A 22,003-nucleotide genomic window follows, 5' to 3' on the forward strand; every position below is an offset into this window, starting at 1 on the left:
ACTGAGATAGTATGGAGCTGCATGACCCAAGATTATATTCATGAGTCACTATATCAGCTTGTGTTGTCACTAGTGTATTTAATATACTGTCAGTTCTTGTGTATTACGTTCACTACTGATGTCACTAACTGCAATATTCTCTGTTGTCATAACTTCATTTAATATTATACCGTTTTCTTCTCATTCCAATTCTTCTATATCTGTCATTTTATCCTCACGGAATAAGTCAATCTTACCTGAATTCTCAGTGTCTGTTTGCATATTCTCATTTTGATCATTTGTTTTTGCCTCATCAGTTAAACATTCATATTGAGTGCATTAGCTGTATACTTTTTTCATAAATCTCTTGGATTTGAAAACTAACTGGATTTTGTTTAATGACTCTAAATGGTCATTTTTTAGTTTGCCAGCTTTTTAATGTTTTTTTTTTTAACTTTTGGCGTGCATAGTAGCAATTTATCTCCTTACCTTATTGCAACAACCTATGCTCTTTTATTTGCTTGTTGCTCTTTGTGCCCAGCTGCTTTAGTCAGATGTTAGTTGCTCCCGTTATAATAAACTATTGTGAAAAAGTGTTAGAAAAAGAGAATATGTTGTTATTATTTTCCATTTATGGGGCTGATTCTTCTATGTCATTACAGAATGTAAATTTCGACACTATGGTAATGCCACACTGGTCCCTGTTGACAATTTAATTAGCCAGGGAGAGAATACTTAGCATTTCTTTAGAATTCCCATATATTTGTATCAAGGGCATGTCGTAAGGACTCTGCTCGAATGACCAAATTTAGGATCTGAAATGACTGTCATAGAATATCATGCAGTGTGTTAACTATAGAAAAAGAAGCTAGTAAGGAGCTAGCATATGATATCGATATATGCTAGAAGAAGCGATTTCACTATATATTAAGTTTTCTTGTCATGCCACGCCCCCCCAAAAAAAAACACAAAAAAACCGTAAAGAATTGTTAGTAAAGCAAATATTTTGCATAAAAGCTTTACATTATGCTAACTGGACTCTCCCATAAATTGATGCAGACTTGAAATGCTCACCAAACACTGTAAAGTATACCCTAGTTCGTGAGAACGAGACAGATAAATTTGAAAATAGGAAAAGAAGAGGTATAACCCCTTAACTCAATAATACTGATGTTAAATATCTACTTTTATGTATCCTTCAGGACAGAAAGAAGACTGTCACTGATCTCAAGAATTTTATAAACGATTACTTACCAAACGACAGAAAGTGTCGAGATCTACAGTAATAAGAAGACTCAATAATAATGGAATATTTGGCCGTTTAGCAGTTAAAAAACATTTATTTCAATCTCCAAATATTTTAAAGAGACTTAAATGTATTAAAAAGTACAAAACTGAAATTGAATGATTGTAAAAGGGTATTGTTGACAGATGAGTTCAAATTTGAAATATTTGGTTCAAAGTATAGGTTTTACATTCGGCAAAAGAAAGATGAAAGATATTTACCTAAATGCATAGTACCAACCATGAAACACGGAAAGAGCACATATATAGTTAGTAGTGTTTTCCTGTTACCTTAGCTAAGTACTTAAATTTCTGCATAGGTTAAAAAACTGTTTGAGGTCATTATCTTTAAAAGAAGTTACTGGAGTAATTCAAGTGATGTATTGGTCCCCACAATAACATCAGAGCACTGATCTTAACCCATCTGAGCAAATAAGGGACTTGATATATCAAAAATTTGAGAAATTAAACGTTACTTTCAAAGACACTTTATGGAAGTGTATTAGAGACATTTGGAGTAAAATTCCAAAGAACAGTTTGATTAAATATGTTGCAGCAATACCTGAAAGACTTTCTGCAGTTGTTAAAGCAAAAGAGAGACACACAAATATTAATAGTTTGCTGGCACTCCCACTGGGTTTATGTTGTACTAAATATGAAGATTAATAAAATGTTGATGTTTCAGCTTTTATTCGCCTTCGTTTGTTTTTCGAAATTAGCCTGAAATTTAATTTTGGTTCTGTCCTGACACTTTTGCACAACACTGTATTTCTCTTTTATAATCATAATCTACCATGTAAGTTAATTTTCTAGAGGCTAATATTTCTTGTATAGACAATATTGTCTATTTGTATGTAGCAGTAGTCATCTTCTCTCTGATTAAAGTGTAGCCAGTCGTTTCTGGTTGTCTAAGTCTTTTTTTGTCTTTTTTATAGAATTCGTTTCCTGCCTTTAACAAAGTTAATATAAACGTTTTTCATCGCACTCTCTGTTACAGTTACGCCTGTTTATATAAAAGAGATAAACAGTTGGTTCACATTAACTTCTAGAATGTTTCTTAGTTCATACTTGATATATACATTTCCTATCTTGGTTGTTATGTAACTTCATTTACGCATCAGTCGATGTGCACAATTTTTCTTCATATCGCATGGGCTCGGCATGGCCAAGCGTGTTAAGGGATTCGACTCGTAATCCGAGGGTCGCGGGTTCGAATCTCGGTCGCACCAAACATGCTTGCCCTTTCAGCCGTTGGGGCGTTATAATGTGACCATCAATCCCACTACTCGTTGGTAAAAGAGTAGCCCAAGAGTTGTCGGTGGGTGGTGATGACTAGCTGCCTTCCCTCTAGTCTTACACTGCTAAATTAGGGACGGCTAGCGCAGATAGCCCTCAAGTAGCTTTGCGCAAAATTTAAAAAACAAACAAACAATCATATCGCATGATGGTATGTCACATATGTAGTTTTATAAAATTATATTTCATATCTCTTGAAGCGTTCGAAAAGAGAGTAAAACGTCTCAAAATGCTGCAGATGTATCAATAAGTTAAAAATTTTTTCAAGTTGCCTACCCCGTGTGTCAAATCTTAATTTGTAGGGCATGAGCTAATTGTTAGTGTGCTAGATTGCAAATCTATTGGTATAAGAATAATAATAAATTGTACTCCACACTTTGGGAAAATGACTGAATTAAGAGAATGACAGTCAATTTGAACCCTACTGGCTGATTAGAGTAGTCTAAGAGTTAGCAGAGGAATCTGTTTACTAACTGTTTTATAGCTAGTCTATAAGTTAAAAATTATGGGCAGTTCGTGCAAATACTTGTTTATCTATGTACAAGTATTAGAGACAAGTATTTTTAGCTGTTGTAATAAATTATATTTATTAGTTGCTAATTTAGCTTTGGATGCATGAAAGTCTCAATGGTTCTTCTCAATATTTATAGATAAAAGTAATTATTGTGGGCGAAAGCACAAACGTTTTTATTCAATATATCACATTGACATGATTGAACATGCTTTAGCAACAGTACACTTTCGAAATTAATATTGACTTCTGATGGACCAGGCAACCTATACAGATCAGAACAAAACGCCGGCCTACCCATAAAGGTTAGAAAGCATTATTTCACTAGTTGGGTGTCTTTAGCGTAGATATTTTTAGCACTAATCCCAGTAATCTCGTGATTTTCAATCAGCTTGCAATATTCAAACAAGGCGTAAACCTGTATCTCAAGTTATAGGATTAGACAGAGACTGGTTGGGATCCTAAGCAGAGTAGACTTTTGGACCTTCTAAAGCTGAGTTTAAAATTCAAATATTAGAAGCAGAACGCACGCCCTTTTCATTTCAACTGAAAATTTACTGAAATGGAAAATTTCAAGCTTTAACTGTAATCAATACTTTCTATTTTTTAACATTTTGTACATATGTGCTACATACGTTAAAATTTCCTAGTGGTTTCATTAAATACTTCAATTTCAAAATAGTATGATAATATTACATACATAAATGCTTATTTATTTAATTTTCTCTTTCTTAAATTTATTTTTTTATAATTGAAATATTTTGTATGTTGTAGTAGTATAAGTCTGAGTTAGTATGAATTTTTCCACAGTTATATATTTTTCGATATAGTTGAGAGGAAAATGATATAAAATCGAGTTGCTAGCTAGCTTTTAAAAATTCTGGTTGGTAAATTATGGATTGATTCCTTATGATTTTGTAAATGTGAATTATTGAGGGTTGCCTATATTTAATTTTCTGTGATGCCAACTGACACAAGAGGAACAACTTATGTAAGGCAAAACAGTGTCCTGATGGTCCACGTTTGGTTGCTGTGCCAGGGAGTGAAGCATGTTCACAATAAAGAAATTTATTCAGCCAAAACTGGTTTGAGTCAGTAATAATACAAAGAAGTAGTAACAAGATTAATATTAATTAAAGTGATAAGAGAATTTAGTTGAATAATCTAACTGAACTAAATTCTGTCAGTAATTATTTATTTTGTGAGGGCTAAAAATATTTATTGAGTTTCATTCCTTGCGAACCGCAAAAAAACTAAAAACTACTCCCAAGTAATTTATGGAAGTAGCATTGTTTGTTTGTTTTGGAATTTCGCACAAAGCTACTCGAGGGCTATCTGTGCTAGCCGTCCCTAATTTAGCAGTGTAAGACTAGAGGGAAGGCAGCTAGTCATCACCACCCACCGCCAACTCTTGGGCTACTCTTTTACCAACGAATAGTGGGATTGACCGTCACATTATAACGCCCCCACGGCTGGGAAGGCGAGCATGTTTGGCGCGACGCGGGCGCGAACCCGCGGATTACGAATCGCACGCCTTACGCGCTTGGCCACGCTAGGCCATGGAAGTAGCAAAAGCTATTGGTGTATTTGGTTTACTATGGAAATTAGAGACATCTTTATATGACAATTTTTTTTCTGTAAATATATGTGTGAGGGATTGCACACATATATGAAATTTTATATAAAATAGCTTGAGAGTGTTGTATAACAACAAAACAAAATTAATTTGAACAATACTAGTAGACAACATTTAAATGGTTAAAATCTCGAGTTATAGTTAGTTGTGGTCACTGGCTTGTGGAGTTTTATTTGAAAACACACAGTGTCTGTTGTCTTCATTGATACTGGTGTGAAAACATATTGATTTTAATATTTCAGTAAGTAGTGAAATTTGTGGAAAGAGATAAAAATAAAAAAACAGACTTTTTCATTCTTCACAAACACAAGCACATAGAATAGCAACTTTAAATTCGTGTACCCATGCAATTGTGGAGATTGAAATATTTTAAAAGTGTATCATTTTCTTAATATAGTTTCTTACCATCATTCCTTGATAAGTCTAGTCATAATGCATGATAAAGCTAGTTATAATGCATGACATTCATGTACTGCGGATGGCAATAAATAACAGTTGCTCGTTTCCATTCTAAACTTTTATTCAAAAAAGTCGAGAGGGAGGCAAGATGATGGTATTAGTGAGCTATCACTGTAAGGAAAATGAGGTTATCATATCTGAGGTATTTGATCCATTTGAGCTACTAGTGGGAATTCTTAACACTGCAGTCTGTCCCTCCTCCTCCTCTTCTCTATTACTTTTTCACCAGACTTGGGATTTGTTTTGTGTAACAATTACACAGTTACAGAGGTAATATGGTAGAGCTTGAGAACTGCTGTGGAGTATTGTAATGTTACGGACGACATCGTAGAGTGATGCAATGGATCCAGGTTAAGATGAATTATAGAGGAAATTTGCATCGACTAACATATCTTCAGCTATTAGGGATTAAGGACAGTTAAACACGAATATCTATAAGCATCATTTCATATTTATTTTCTCACGTTCTGCTCCTAAAGGAAAATTTAAGGTAGAGGGCTGCTCTTATTGGGCTATTACAGTCTTAATTCATACTTTTGATAGTTTTTCTAACCTGATAGATTTAAGTTTCATCAAACATTTTGCTACTTAAGATTACATTTTTAGCCCTCCTAGGTGTATAGTTATTAATTAACCAGTTGTATATCAGTGCGACAAATAAACACTAAGGCCTATAGGCCTGCACTAAGCCATTGTAGGTGAAAGAAACTTGAATTTCAGCAACTCTCGGCTCGAAATTTGACATGTCGTTGGACTTATCTTACACCAACACCTGAAAGCTAATAACAGTGTCAGTAATTACATGTTTAATAACATGACAGAAAATGTTATAGAATGATTAATACCTATTGTATTCCAAGTAAACAACAGTCAAGTAAGTTCGCTCTCTGTAGGTTCAAAAAATACTGGACCACTTAAAGCATAATTAGTTCACCAGTACATAACGGGATTATGTAGGAAAATCAACAAAAGCGCTAACAGTTTCACAAGTAAAAACTGTTTATTCATACAATCACAATACAATACAAAAATAGAAAAACAAGGGTAAATGATTTATAATGTGAAATTTTATTAAAGATTAATATTTAGAGATATTCGACAATACAATCAACCTGACAATACTTTTTCTTATGTTTTGCATATCCTTCTTTACTACTATAACAACTGACTAAAGAGAACATCACTGCTAATCAGGTCTTTTGACAACATAACTCGAGAGCCGTAGACTTCTGCTACGAGGAATTTTGCTTATTACCGTATCTTATCAAGTCAGTTGTGAGTTGAGGTGAACACTAGATACCTATATTGTGAGTTATATTGGCAAGTTCCAATTCTTCATGTAGGGATCTGCTGCCTCGGAAGAGGTAAAAAATAATTCCTTTACTGATGTTACCAGTGTGCTACACAATATACTATTATATTTTTATTGGCAACTAGTAAAAAACCAGTAAAGGCAGATTTATAAAAAAACAATTATCGGTTTTATTGTTATATTGTGCCAGAGAAACTACAGATCAATAGATCCCGCTTTGCCAGCATAAGCCGCTACATACTATAATAAAATATATTCAACATGTTTAAAATAGTTCTCAAATCGAGGTCAACTCAAACATAATTCTTTATGCTAAAAACGAAATGTAGGCCCCAGGAGAAGATAAATCTGGGGTATCCCACCACGACCATCCCAGGACTGAGTTATATCTTCCAGGAAGTTGAAAAGGAAATTATGACACGATACGGAAGTATACTTCAGGCATGTTAGATGCACGTAAGTGTGAAACAAACAATAAGACTGCATCACAATACATAGTATATATAAATGCACGCCCTTCTTGCTGCAAGCGATTTTCAATAGTTTATAAACGGTTTGTGTTGTTTAATTGTACTGTAATTAGATTTGATTCAGTAAGGAAAAATGTTTTATTTTTGGTGGAATGCTTTCTTAGGTGGAATACTTTTTGTCATTGGAGGTAACGTACGACTCATCTTTTTGAAATTTTAATAGAACTTAATGAAAACAGGTGAATTTGTTTCATGTATGTAAAAAGTGAACATAAATATTCAAATTAAGACTAAGTAGCTGCTTTTCATATAGAATGTGGCTATAAAATATCGTAGTTTTATAGAGGAATGTTGTCCCTGGTGGTACAGTGGTATGTCTACCGACTTGTAACGCTGGAAACTGCGTTTCGATACTCGTGATGGGCAGACTATCGATAATTCAGTGTGTAAATTTGTGCTTAATTTAGAAACAAATATATGGATGTTAAAAGTTGAATAAAATTTTATTTTTGATTGATAATTACCAACCAGGTCACTAAACATATTTCATTAAATGAGGATAGGAGTTAATGGTTTAGTTATTTTCAAGTTCATGAGATACATTTACTTAATGTTTATGGTTTTATCAGAAAAGCAGTGACCAATATTCGAAATGTTTTTCTTATCGCGGTTCCATTGTAAAAGTACTTCTCTAATTAATTAAAGATAAGAAGTTTGATCCTTTTTATCACAGAAACGAATGAATATGAAATATTTTTCAATAATATCTGATATGAAAATTCAGAAACTAACTATTATGGTTTGGTTTGTTTGAAGTTAAGCACAAAGCAACACAATGGGTTATCTGTGCTCTATCCAACACGGATATCAAAACCCAGATACTAGTGTTGTAAGTCCCCACACCTACCGTTGTGCCACTGGGGCCAAATATTATGTAAATAATTTCATAGATCACCTGCTTTCAAATGCTAAAAACATTATTTAATGAATTCCAGTTGCATTCACAGCATTTCCCATAATATTTAGAAGTCTAGTGACTTAAGTAAAATATATTTTTTGGAAAAATGGAACATTCGAAATATTAATAATTGTAGGTCTGGTATGGGTTGGTGATTAAGGGCCCACCAAGTATTGCGTAAGGCCCGGCATGGCCAAGTGGTTAGGGAACTCTAATCATAATCCAAGGGTCGCGGGCTCGAATCTCCGTTACGCCAAACGTGCTCGTCTTTTCTGCCGTTTGGGTATTACAATGTGACGATCAATCCCACAATTCGTTGGTAAAATAGTGGCCCCAGAGTTGGCAGTGGGTGGTGATGACTAGCTGCCTTCCCTCCAGTCTTACACTGCTAACTTAGGAAAAATTAGCGCAGATAACCCTTGTGTAGCTTTGTGCAGAATCAGAAAAAAACAACAACAAACAAAATCCGAGAACTGTGGATTCAAAAATCCGTTACTTAGAATGCTCGTCCTATGTGATGCTGTTGCCGTCTGGCTCGGCCACCAACTGGTGAACAAATTTTTAGCTTAGAAAATGGCCCGGCATGGCCAAGCGTGTTAAGGCGTGCGACTCGTAATCTGAGGGTCGCGGGTTTGCATCCCCGTCGCGCCAAACATGCTCGCCCTTTCAGCCGTGGGGCGTTATAATGTGAGGGTCAATCCCACTATTCGTTGGTAAAAGAGTAGCCCAAGAGTTGGCGGTGGGTGGTGATGACTAGCTGCCTTCCTTCTAGTCTTACACTGCTAAATTAGGGACGGCTAGCACAGATAGCCCTCGAGTAGTTTTGTGCGAAATTCTAAAAACAAACTAAAACAAGCTTAGAAAAATAAAACCAACCGACCCTGAACTAGTTGGGGTTAAGGTCATAAAGAAGGAAAAAATTAACAATTCTGGTATTTTGCTTTATAAGCTATAAATAATATGAAACTCTATATTAAATATTTCTTACATTATGCTTCACAATCTTAATAGATAATATGGTACTTCATGAGTATCTATTGTTCCTTGTAGGATTGTTCGCAGATTTCAATAAGTTTATGGGCTGCAAACTCAGTGATTTGAAAAATAAATCTTTCAGTAAATAAAACAAATATCACCTGAATAATATTTGTGAAATTTAACACTAAAACCAAAGAAATATCAGAGAAGTATTCTTATGGATAATATATTTGGTACTTTACGAATAAATATTTAACTTCAGTATCGATTACTAATTTGAGACCTCATGATAACTTGATTTACTTAAAAAGTATTGGAGTTTAAGAAAATCACAATGTTTCAGGTAACGTGTCAATGTGCGTATGAAAGTGCTAATGAGATTAATTTAACGATACTAGTTTCCTTTTACATTGAAATCGGTAAAATATTACAGCGCATATATTAAGCCTACCTTGCACAAAATAATTAAATGCAAATTATAATATAATAATATTCAGTTCTTGTTTGTTCTGAAAAAAGGCAAACGACTCAGATAGACTAACTGCACATGCATGCGCACTTTAAGATATATAAACAAAAAACAGATGCAAATATAATTAATTAGACACCTTGTACAGCAACATATGTTTTATCAAAGTTTTGATAAAACATTAGTCCAGCATTAGACTATAGTATAATATTAATATGTTTACTTATTGATAGTATTCAGCACCGGCCCGGCACGGCCAAGCGCGTTAAGGCGTGCGACTCGTAATCTGAGAGTCGCGGGTTTGCATCTGCGTCGCGCCAAATATACTCGCTCTCCCAGCCGTGGGGGCGTTATAATGTTACAATCAATCCCACTAAATTAGGGAAAGCTAGCACAGATAGTCCTCGTGTAGATTTGTGCGAAATTCCAAACAAACAAAAGTATTCAGCCTAAAAAGTATTTAACCCTAATTAAACTAAACCAAAAATCGTACACAAATTACATTGTAATTTATTATCGAATATAGGCCGTACTTAATACAGGCTTAACTAATACTTGATGCATGAGATAAATAAAGTTATAAATTTTGTTTCTATAATTAGAATTCTTTTGTATTATTCTAGAAGCCTTGTATTCAAATAAAGTACTATTAGAGCCTGAAAGAAATGTTACTTAAATGACATGCATGAAAATGTTAGAATAAAGAAAATTCAAGAGAAACAGATGAAAAGTAACACAAATGTTTTGTGGTTCCCAGTTAGTGCGAAATTATTACTTTTTCAGGTTCCGATTTGCGGGAACTTTGTCAGTCAGACGAACAGTGTCAAGTAATGAGCAACAATAGTGGATGTAAATTTGATAGAGGTATTGGAATATGTACTTGCCAAGAAGGCTACGAAGAAGTAACAACTACTAAAGGAAAATATTGTTTGCTAGGTAAGAATTGCTTAAAATATAATGAATAACATAAAATTCATGTTACTGAAATCAAATTTTTTGAATGAAGTGATATATTATATTATTTTCTTTATCTTCAAGAAGATAACAGAAAAGTAACGAACCCAATAAACATTAACCAATTATTAAGACTAAAAACATCAGCGACTTGATGAAAATATAAAACAATATAAAATTTTAGATATTTATTTCAGAATTTAACATGCTCTTTGATTACATTCTGCAGTGAATAATTATTGTATTCAAATGTAATTTTACCAAAGTACAGTGTAAAAACTTATTTATCATAACTTTATAGTACCTAATGAATAATTTTTATTTTAATAGAAACCAACTTTCTCCAAATTTAACTGACTTATGTTTGTACCTTTATCGGCATTTACATCTGAAGCAGTAGGGAAATAATACTGATCTTTCAAGTTATACTCTCCGTCGAACTGTTGTCTTATTTTCCTATGAATATAATTAATTTACATAAATTCAGTTTAAAGAGTTAAACTGTTTTTTGGTATAGTGAATATTTCATTTTAATTCTCAATATTAATATTATTGTAGCTGGTTGAGTGTAATTTCGCTTACCTTTTCTTTCTGCTTTTAATAGTTAAACTGACAATAATGGATAAATTTTTGTAGAGTGTAATATTTAATAAATGAACTGTTACTAAATATGTTTTTCTAGAAAATTAAATAGTATTAATGTTCTCATTGAATTTTTTATCTTATAAAATTTGCGCTGCTTCACGTTTTTGTTTGTTTGTTTTTTGAATTTCGCGCAAAGCTACTCGAGGGCTATTTGTGCTAGCCGTCCATAATTTAGCAGTGTAAGACTAGAGAGAAGGCAGCTAGTCATCACCACCCACCGCCAACTCTTGGGCTACTCTCTTACCAACGAATTGCGGGATTGACCGTCACATTATAACTCCCCCACGGCTGAAAAGGCAAACACGGTTGGTGCGACCGCGATCCGAACCCGCGACCCTGGGATTACGAGTCGCACGCCTTAACACGCTTGGCCATGCTGGGCCCGCTTAATGTTTTTACAAAATAATTTATTTTCAAATTTTATAAACAAAGTGTAGACGTAAAACTGTATTGATTCTTATGATTATTGAAAAATGTTTTTTCGTACTCATAATAATTTTTAAATAGAGTTTTTCTAGACATTCCATGTTATGAAATTTATGGATTCATCTTCAAACTTGTAAGTTGAAATCATATAAAGAGCACAAATTAAAGTTTTGAAATGTAGGATTAGTTTTAAATTATTTCAGTATTTGCACCTATTATTAATGACTTTTTGTTATTCTTTCATAATTATATTTTTAAATAGAATTTTATTTAATTAAATAACGTAGTTGAGAAAATCCAGTAAAGTGTTTATTTCAGTGTAGAACCAATCAATTTATTCAATTAAATTTATTTCGTTCTACCCAGCATATAAATACAACTAAAGACACATCTCTAAATATTTTGATTATTAGCTCAAAGAATATCAAAGACAACAACACTGGCACATAGACTATCATTTTTACTTATTATTATTATACTACAATTTGACCATTATTATTATTTAAGTTTAAAAGTGTAAAAGGAATACCTAGGTTTATGCAACAACAACTAAAAACATTAAATGGATTCCAAAACATCGACATAAGGCATCAAAAATAGTTTAAAATTCCTAATCAAATATTGACATTTTTCCTTGTATCCGGATTATGGATGGCGCCAGTTGCATTTATTCTTTCTGCACTGATGTTCAAACACACAGAACGATACACATGAGATTTGAATGAATGACAAAATTCAGAGACCATATTATAACACGACGGTCTTGGCAAACAACTAATGTCAGCTTTCAGTAGTGTAAGTCACAAGCAAATATAAATTAGAAATAAAATCTGAATTTGATGTTTAGTGAAATCAAAAATGTAATGAAACATACTAAATAAAACCCATTTTTATAAATAGCTGTTTGGAGCTTATCATGTGCTGGGGCAAAAGAAGTTGCAAAAACAGCACTTTAAGTGCTAGAAACTGCTATATTCATTGTACTGGAGCAAATAAATGGTAGCAACATCAAAATAAACTTGATTGTCTAAATAAATAAGATAGATAAGGTGTGAGAGCTCCATGTAATTAAATACTATGCATGAAAAACGTGACATACTATGAGGTGAATTTATAATTAATTTTTATAATACAATGGTGTGAATAAATGATCTTGGAGATATGAAAAAATGAAAAGTTTTAATTATTATGATAAATTTAATTCACACCAGCTTTTAATAAGTTTGCATTTATCGATAGTCTTGGCTTTTGAATTTCACGCAAAGCTACATGAGGGCTGTCTGTGCAAGTCGTTCCAAATTATCAGTGTAAGAAAGAGGGAAGGCAAATAGTCATCATCACTCACTGTCAACTATTGGACTACCCTTTTACCAGTGAATAATGGGAATGACAGTAACATTACAAAGTGCCTACAGCTGAAAGGGTGAGCATGTTTGGTGTGATGGGGATTCGAACCCACCACCCTCAGATTTAAGTCAAGCTATAAGATTTATAACCAAAAGAATAGATGGCTGTTAGAAAAGGTTTTTGGTATTACAATAAGCCTTTTCTTGGACAATGGATTTTTGCTAATTATGAAAACAATCTGGTGCAACCAGAATGGCCAATAGAGTTCTCTTCCTTGATTAAGCTCATTGCTTATGTTATGTCCAACAGATGATCTTTGAGGTAGCCTATGGTCCATTGAATCTGAGGCTGAATGGTATGTTCTCTTCAGGATTCTCAAGCCTGTTATCTCAGCCACAGCTCTGGTAAATGCTACTTAAAACTGAGAGACTGAGGTGTTACTGGTGAAGAATGTCCACATTTGCTAGATTGAGCTGTTTTACCAATGGGTGATAGTAAAAGTCCAAGGTGAAGATGGTTATTTACATGAAAATAATGAGCTTTTATTTGAGAGGAGGAATACTACAAGGAACACCATAGGTTATGTAGAAATCTGAAACAAGATTCCTTCAGAAATTGGCCCGGCATGGCCAGGTGGTTAAGGCACTCGACTTGTAATCTGAGGGTCGTGGGTTGAACTTCCTCTCACATCAAACATGCTTGCCCTTTCAGCATATTGACTGTTATAATGTGATGATCAATCCCACTATTCATTGGTAAAAGAGTAGCCCAAGAGTTGGCAGTGGGTGGTGATGACTAGCTGCCTTCTCTCTAGACTTACACTGCTAAATTAGGGACAGCTAGTGTAGATGGCCCTTGTGTAGCTTTGCGCAAAATTCAAAACAAACCAACCCTTCAGAAATTAATCTTTTTGCCTCTCTGAGGTACTAAACTAATGATCAGCTCAGTTTCTATTACACTGTATTCTTAATGTTCAGGATGTCTCAGATTGGCTTCTGCATGAGGACAAAAGTCTTATTATTTCCTTAAACATTTCAGATAAATCACTTTGTAGAATAAATGGAATTATGGATAAGCAGTGCAACAGTGGATTAAAAAACATTCTGACAGTACTTATCCAGTTGTACAAGAAATATCACACAAGAAAATACCAGTAGAGTAGTAGAGTACAGATGCCAACAACGATCTTAAGGTTTTAGCTAGATAATCAGCAGTTAGCATTGTCACTGGCTCATAAGTTCAATGACTGAAATAAATTTGCATTCTTAAATCTCCAAATATCAAGTTACTTTTCATAGTAAAATTTGATTGCCATTTGATTATTAAAGTTACATTGGTTAGATGATCACAAAGTTAACTTTCCTAATTATCAAGTGTTTTTCTAAGATAAAATTCTGAACCAATATTTTGCAAACCTCCCACACTCTTACTTGTAGTAAAATGTATGTAGATTAGACCATGTGCTTTTCTTTTATAGTTTCAGAGCATTAAGTGTTTACATATAGCTCCTCTGTGTGCAGTCAGTTTGTTGTGTTTCTTTTTCAGTCAAGTAGTAGTAACATTGTAATGAATTATAGTGCACTAGTTATACTTTAGGAAAATTTTGCTTATATTTATTTTTCTGTTATGTCGTCTTTAGTGTGAGTATGGAGACACAATGTCTTGATAGTTTGGCTACTGGTGTTTGTAACTGTTTTTGTTATGAAATGTGTTTTACAGTGGAATAGTGTACATAGCTTTCTGAGTGTGTATTAATGTGTACTATAATGCAACATTAATATTAACCATGACCATAAGAACGTTTTATTGCAAAATCTGAATTCAGTTGAATTCTGCTGGGGATTATTTATTTTTAATGCCAAAATAAAATGTGTTGAAATTATTGGCTCATAGATGACAACATATAAAGTACTGTAGCTATTGAGAAAGCAAAAGTGGCTCCTGTGGGCTTGCATGGTTATGGTAATAATCTGCCTGAAATTACATATATATATAATGATATTCAACAACAGTTTCTGAACATAAAAATAGACATTAAATATGGAAACACAAATATTATAATTTTTTTAATATCATACATTCTTTTCACAAAATTAATTGGAAATCAACAGTCATTTTATTCAAAACAGATGACTTCATAAAAAAATAATCGAAAGTTAGTTATTCAAAATCTTGCAGAATTTCAAGATATCCTAAGATCAATTTAATCTAAATAATTTTCTGACTTCCTGTGTGTTTAAGGGAATTTGAATACGAGGTCATGTTGGTACTGTAGACTAATTTTCCTGCCAGATGCCAATGTGAAGATGAAATTATTTTCTCCAACATCAAGTCTTCTGACAATTTTTGTTCCCTTATTCTTGTATGTTTTATAATTAATTATGCAATGCTGATTTTTATTGTAAAAATAAAATTGGTAAAGAAACATGAACAGTCTTTTCAACTGTATTTTACATGTGGGGGATTCTGTATCTTGTTTATTGTATCAGACAGAACATGAATACAATTTAATTAGCACCAGTATAAGTTTAGGTATTGTCTTATGAAATCAGGTGGTATTCTTAATTTTGATATTTTTATATATTTGTATAAAAATGTAAAAGAGATATATAGAATTTATAAACTTTTTTTGATAACTGAAGGCCATTAAACTTATTATGTTAGAAAGAGATATAACAATAACTTATGTATCATTCGAAGTTCAGTTTCTCTTTAAAAAATCTGTGAAACTACCATGTTTATGATCTAAATTAAACTGTTTTGGTATGAAAAACAATCTAGTAATTTTCTCAGATTTTAAAAAGTTGGAATCCTAATAATCACAATGCATGTAGGTGTTAGGTAGTTTAAAGATATCAGACTCACCCCTCTGTTACCACTCTATACCACAGGTGGTCATTGCATTGGGAGTAGCATCAGTTGTAAACACAATAAAAACACTAACTTAGTGGGGGATAAGGTCTAACACACTATCTTACCCTGCTATGTTTCTTATTCCTTGAAAGCATCTGAAATTGCTACTTATGCAAAACAGTACAGTTTTATTTTTTCATTAAATGTTAAATCAATGATTTAATCCTCAGTGATGTCGAGAAAACCCACTTGTAGAGAAATATATATGTAAAAATGGCTTGTTTGGGTTGAGAAAATATTTTATGTAGATGAGCAAACAACGTTTTGACCTTCTTTGAAACATTGTTTGCTCCTCTACGTAAAATATTTTCTCAACCCAAACAAGCCGTTTTTACATATATAATGATTTAATCCTATATTATGATGACATAGTAACCCATGTCTACATACAATGATACATTAAAGATATCTTTCTGACAGGCTTCTGCAGATAACACAGAGCTTTTGTATTCATTAGCAGACCAGCAGGAGATTCTGAGGCATAAATAACAAGATAGTAAGTGAAAAAATGCATAAAAAGTGCACTCGATTCTGTCATTCTTATATTTTGATAAGCTAATTTATGTTTAGGGGAATCAGGAGATATAATTACTACCCTTTAGAAGTTTTCTGAATTTTATGCCATTATAATCTTTTAAAAGACTGAGCTCAGACTGTGAAGAACTCACTCAGTGGCTTTACTTAACTTGATACAAAATTATGACTCAGAGGCTGAGAAAACCACTGCAGCTTTACAGAAAAGCAACATTAGAAATTGCCCATATATATGATTCAAAGTTATCTTCACACATACAAATGATCAGTATGTATGCCACACGTCATGTTAATGATTGCGGGCTGTTAACATGATAACACTCCTTTGTATCTAACATTTGGAGTCACTTTACTTAAGATGAATACATTAACGAGAAATGTTTATATTCTCTTCACTTTATAGCCACTCACTAAATTTGTACTGCTAAATTCAAGTGAATTAACAACAAATTGCTGAGTGCTAAGGAGACCAATACTCCTGTATAGATCTTTCTTTTGTTAATCAACCTTTAATGTTTATAGTAGTCACTTCAGCTGTAAGGTGCTTTTGTGAAAACTAGAAAAAATGGTATAAAATAATCTAAAATCCTATATGAGTATGCCAAACTGTCTAGCAACATTCCTACATTTGAACATTTGTTTGCCATCAAGTAAAGTCAAGTTAGTTAGCTTTGCCATTTTCACATGCACTTCATTTAAATGATTTCCCAAAGTTTATTGGTAGTACGGGAACCAAAAACATGATGCTGTCTGTTATTTTCCGATCAATATAGAACAAGACAAGGCAAGATAGATACATAATCAATGTGACTATGATTGTATGCAAAAGAGCCATTAGGTATAGCAATCCTGATCTGAAATACAATAACATCTTTATCTTGAATGTTATATACAGAACCATAAATATACCTAATGATGTAACTCCAGGTCAAAATAGTGCAAGAATGTTCAACTTCAAGAAACTAACAGAAACAACCTTGTAAAAGTATCAAAGCTCAAAGTATCTAGCAAACAGAATGATGCCTTTATCAAATCCTTACCCAGACCCATGAAAGATTACTTTTGTTTCAACTTCCATTGGATCATGGTTTTATAAAACGTTGTCCATAAAGATTTAGCTGAAAAACTACCCTATTTGGCTGAACCATTACTACCATTATCATTAAAGCGTTATCTCAGTGGGAAAGAAATCTGGTTTAGTACCATTAAATTTGCATCTGATGCATGGGAAGACTTTAAAGCCAGTTAAAACACTTTGATAATAGTTTTGTGTATGAAAGATGCCTACAGTAAAGTTCAGCCCTTTCTTGCTGACAAAATGCTGAGGCATGGAATCAATGTAATATGTGTAAGCTGGATAATAGCTGTACTAACTTTCAAAATATCTATTATGGGGCATGGAAACTGGTAAACAGATTGCATCACCATTAATATTAGTCTATCTCAAGGATCACAAATTCAACCAGTCCTCTTCAACATCTAAACAATGGATCTAGTTTGTCAGATTCCATGTACTTTTACTTATGACATTGTAGTGTACAGTAAAGGTTCCAACAAAGCTGAAATCCAAAATATAATCAATCATTTCTTTATAGGGTGGTCAAATGATTTAGCAATACAGGAATTGTTATCAATGATGTAAAAGTCACAACCATGTTCTGCACATTCAACAATAGAGAGACTGATGAGGATATACTACCACTATCATTTGCAGGAATTACTACCTCCCTATAAAAACAAAGCAACGAAAACAACAACAAAAAAACATTGAAGTACCTATGCATAACCTCTGAAATGAAATTCAACTGAACCATCCACATTCACATCATGATAACCAAAGACGTCAATGCACTGAAACATATTGCTGGAAATAAAACTAAAATATGTCACCTTCTTTGCTATGGCCTAAGCCCAGAGTTTTATGTTGGTAGATAATAATTAAAAGAAACAAAAGATTTTTTAAAACTATTCATGGGATGTATCATATCCAGAACAATTTAATTGGCTGTGTATTAATAGTTATTTGGAGTAACTAGATCTCGTATAAGACTAGTGGAATATTCAAGCTTCCAACAATCAGCACAAATGTGAGCTGAATACCATAAAGCAAGGGCTCTTCTAGATTTCTGAAAACAATGAACCACAAATAGACAATGTTACCAATATAATATTTTCATATTATTTTCTCATGCACTATGTAAAACTCAGCACAGTTACTTCCTATACGGTAAAAAGAGAACAAAGCAATTGCATGGGTGAACCATCACTTGGACACATGTATTAGAGTTAGGTCGAGGAAGCTGACAATCTCTTAATAGAAATCCTTTGTCAAATTCTGCAAAACTACAGGGCAGGGTATGGATCTCTTCTGCCCTAGTGAAGAGAACCAGGTAATCATGGAAAGCATTAATAAACATCCAAAGGAAACAAGACTGTCAGAAGACAATGTATGAAGTAACTGGAAAAATAAAATATTGAGAATCAGTAGAAGAGTATACAGCAAGAAGGCCATTGTTACTGAAAATTGGTATCTGTTATCTTTGGAATTGCCACCTAGTGTTCAACTGAATTTAACTTTAAAAATGTGAATTGTATTTCTTCTTCACATTCATGACGCTTCTTAGCGTGTTTTCAGAACACAAATATCCACATTGATATTCAGAAAGAAAAAGGAAGGTAGATTGATATATATATAGACATAAACATATCTATATATATATATATACACACATACACATAATTAGAATCTTTTACAGAACGAGTGAAAACAAGGTGGGAGAGAATATGTGTAGAGGCTTGTCATATTTGAGTCTTTAATAAACGTGGACTTGATATGAATAAAACACAGAACAAATACAATCTTATAATTTCTGCTAACCAGATGCATTTTCTCTTAGATTTTCTCATAGCTGTTTTTCAGAACTTTATAAAACTATTAGAGATTATCTATTTCGTATGTTCTAAAATTGATAAATCATTTAAAAGATTTTCTCACTTTAAATTTCTTGCACAGGTTTTATCTTGTGAATAGTTAGCGTTGATAATAGTGATAATTGAAAAGGTATTACGTATAATATGTATAACACTTTAGATTCCTTTACCTGGATACCCAGATACGTATATAAAATAACTGAGGTTATTATCTCACTGAAGATACTTTTACGTAGAAAACATCTGAGATTTGATTTAATCCTGGAAAATATAAGTACTTTCCTCAATCTCGCCAAATGTGCACTAATACCACTGTGCAAATTACATGCTTTTATAATTAAAAAAAATGAAAGAGTGTTGTCTGATTTTCTATGGATGTTTTAATGATTTAGTAAAAAAGGCATGCTAAACACACTTCCCCACTATGTAAAATTAAATATGTTGCTTTAAAAAGTAACTTTATAGCAGTAAAAATAAAATACATTTGTAATTTTTGAATGGCTCTATAAGGTACTTAAAATGTCACACACTGTTTTAAGTTCTGCTTTTAATGTTGTTATTTAAATAATTGATGGAAATATCATTTAAATTATGTCAAGAATCTTGACATTTTCGACAATATTTAGAGACAAGCTTGCATTGTTTATAAATACAAGTAACCAGCTAATGATGAATCAGGAGTATTCAATGAGAAGCTAATAAGAATTGTGTGAAGTATTTAGTTTGTAGATTGTTTATGAGAAGTTAGTTTAACGTCAGAAAAAATAATCAATGTTAACCATTGAATCTGTAATATTATTCAATTACTTGGTGTGTTAATTGTTTTGCTATCAAACGTAATTTTAAATTAGGCATATGCCCTCTAGTGTTATTGAAACATTGTGTTTAAAGTGAAACCCGTATTAAGTTAAAAAGTTTATGCTGAAATGTTTATTTATGAAATTAGGCGTATAAGTGAATTTAGCTGAAAGAAATCTGATTTAAGAAATATCCTCTTCTGGACTAAACTATGTATTATTTTTACTAAATAATTGAGAAGGACCTAGTAAATGATATGACAGGTTACAACAATAATATAAAAGTTATTTTTTATGTGTGTGTAACATCATAAAAAACAAAGGGTTTTGAACAAAAGTAATGAAATAAGAATGGAAGTAATTACTATAACCACTTTAATTAGTCATGAGTCATAATTAAGTCTGACGTGTAAAAAAAGTGTAATAGTGAAATTACAATACATTTTTAGGTTTAAATTTCATGATTTTAAACTTAATTACAACATAGATATGGCATGGGTATGAAGTGAAATTAACTCTAAAATTCAATTATTTTCCATTGCAAGCTATTACTCTTTAAAATAAAACTTCACTTGAGAAGAATACTTTAACCCAGTGGGATTGAAAACAAAATGGGAAGCTTACTATGACTAGGCAAATTTGATTACTTCATAAATAAAACACATAAACAAGTTAAAAATCCCATAGCATAATATAAAGTTGTGTTAGAAATTGGTCACTGAACTAGTCACCATATGAATGGACTAATAACTACTAATGCTTCCACTTATTTTGATGTCAAAACTATTTAGAGTTATGTGAGTGGACAACCCAGGTTCTTAGCTAAAGCCCGTTTTGCACCTCATATGACATACCTCAAAACTGGCATTTAGTTTTGAAATGATTATTTTTTAGACATATTTGATTCATTGAATATCATTCACTACTAGTTTCTGCGTATATTAATGTAAATTTTGTATGAAATGTCTTGATATATTTGTGGAAATACAGTATACACTTTTTATGTATTGTAACAGCAATGCTTGTTTTTTGTTTGTTTGTTTTGGAATTTCGCACAAAGCTACTCGAGGTCTATCTGTGCTAGCCGTCCCTAATTTAGCAGTGTAAGACTAGAGGGAATGCAGCTAGTCATCACCACCCACCGCCAACTCTTGGGCTACTCTTTTACCAACGAATAGTGGGATTGATCGTGACATTATAACGCCCCCACGGCTGGGAGGGCGAGCATGTTTGGCGCGACTCGGGCGCGAACCCGCGACCCTCAGATTACGAAGCGCACGCCTTAACGCGCTTGGCCATGCCAGGCCCGAGAGCAATGCATTACAACAAAAGTACAACAAACTACGCTGCTTCTGAAGAATAACAAAGTACATCGGTATAGCAAACTGTTTTTACAGAAACAAAGAATATTAGAAAAAATGTCAGTGTAGTCAACATTACTATTACACTAATCTTCTGCATTCGACAGTTGCGTCTCCTTATCATTATCAGCTTCATTTGTGCTAATTAAAAGCTTACTTGATAACACGCATTTGAATTTATTCAAAAGACTGGCAACTTAAGTATTCTTGCATGTTACTAAACCGAGGACGATCCCTGGAGCTGGAGAACCTGTAATCTATTGGATAACAATACTTTCTTTGTTCTTCAGCCACATGATTTAGTGTGATAATGAATTTCAGGGAATTTCTCGATGCTCCACATCCAAATAGCAGCCTGATAGTTTGTGTGCTGCAGCAGGGTGTGCTTACATGGTAGTAGATCCTAGGTTCGATCTCTACCATGAAATTTTTCTATGCAGTTAATTCATCTTGACCATTTTGTTGTTGGTACAGTACACTTGGGAAGTAAATTTGTGGATGATGTTGCACAATTTTATGGGAAGTTTTGATTTGGTTCCAAGTTATTAAAAATGTTTTCCTGAACTCCTGATCTCAAAGAAGAATCTTCAACTTTCCTTCTCTGGTCAGTACGCTGAGAGTATTACACCTAGTCTGTGGATGAAGTCCCAACAACGCAGTGCACACAACTCACAATGCTAAAACCAATTCTGTGACATCATTAAATTTCACACAACGTTTAATGACCTTTCTGATGAATATTT

At 33.1% G+C, this 22,003-nt stretch overlaps 1 protein-coding gene across 14 annotated transcripts in view; it reads left to right on the plus strand.

Annotated features, from left to right (window-relative positions):
* Nucleotides 1-6,897: 6,897 nt before the first annotated feature.
* Nucleotides 6,898-22,003, plus strand: part of LOC143255610 (uncharacterized) — an 84,030-nt gene continuing 68,924 nt past the window's right edge. For 12 of the 14 annotated variants that reach the window (XM_076511501.1, XM_076511504.1, XM_076511507.1 and 9 more), the window contains exons 1-2: nucleotides 6,939-7,135; nucleotides 10,136-10,288. In XM_076511501.1, coding sequence (XP_076367616.1) covers nucleotides 7,081-7,135; nucleotides 10,136-10,288 — 208 coding nt within the window. In that variant the 5' untranslated portion in view covers nucleotides 6,939-7,080. Of the gene's footprint in view, nucleotides 7,136-10,135; nucleotides 10,289-14,965; nucleotides 15,501-22,003 lie in introns of those variants that run through there. The other 2 variants (XM_076511509.1, XM_076511503.1) reach the window with 2 other exon arrangements.

Source organism: Tachypleus tridentatus, chromosome 7 (genome assembly GCF_004210375.1).
Source record: "Tachypleus tridentatus isolate NWPU-2018 chromosome 7, ASM421037v1, whole genome shotgun sequence".
NCBI classification, from domain to species: Eukaryota; Metazoa; Arthropoda; class Merostomata; order Xiphosura; family Limulidae; genus Tachypleus; species Tachypleus tridentatus.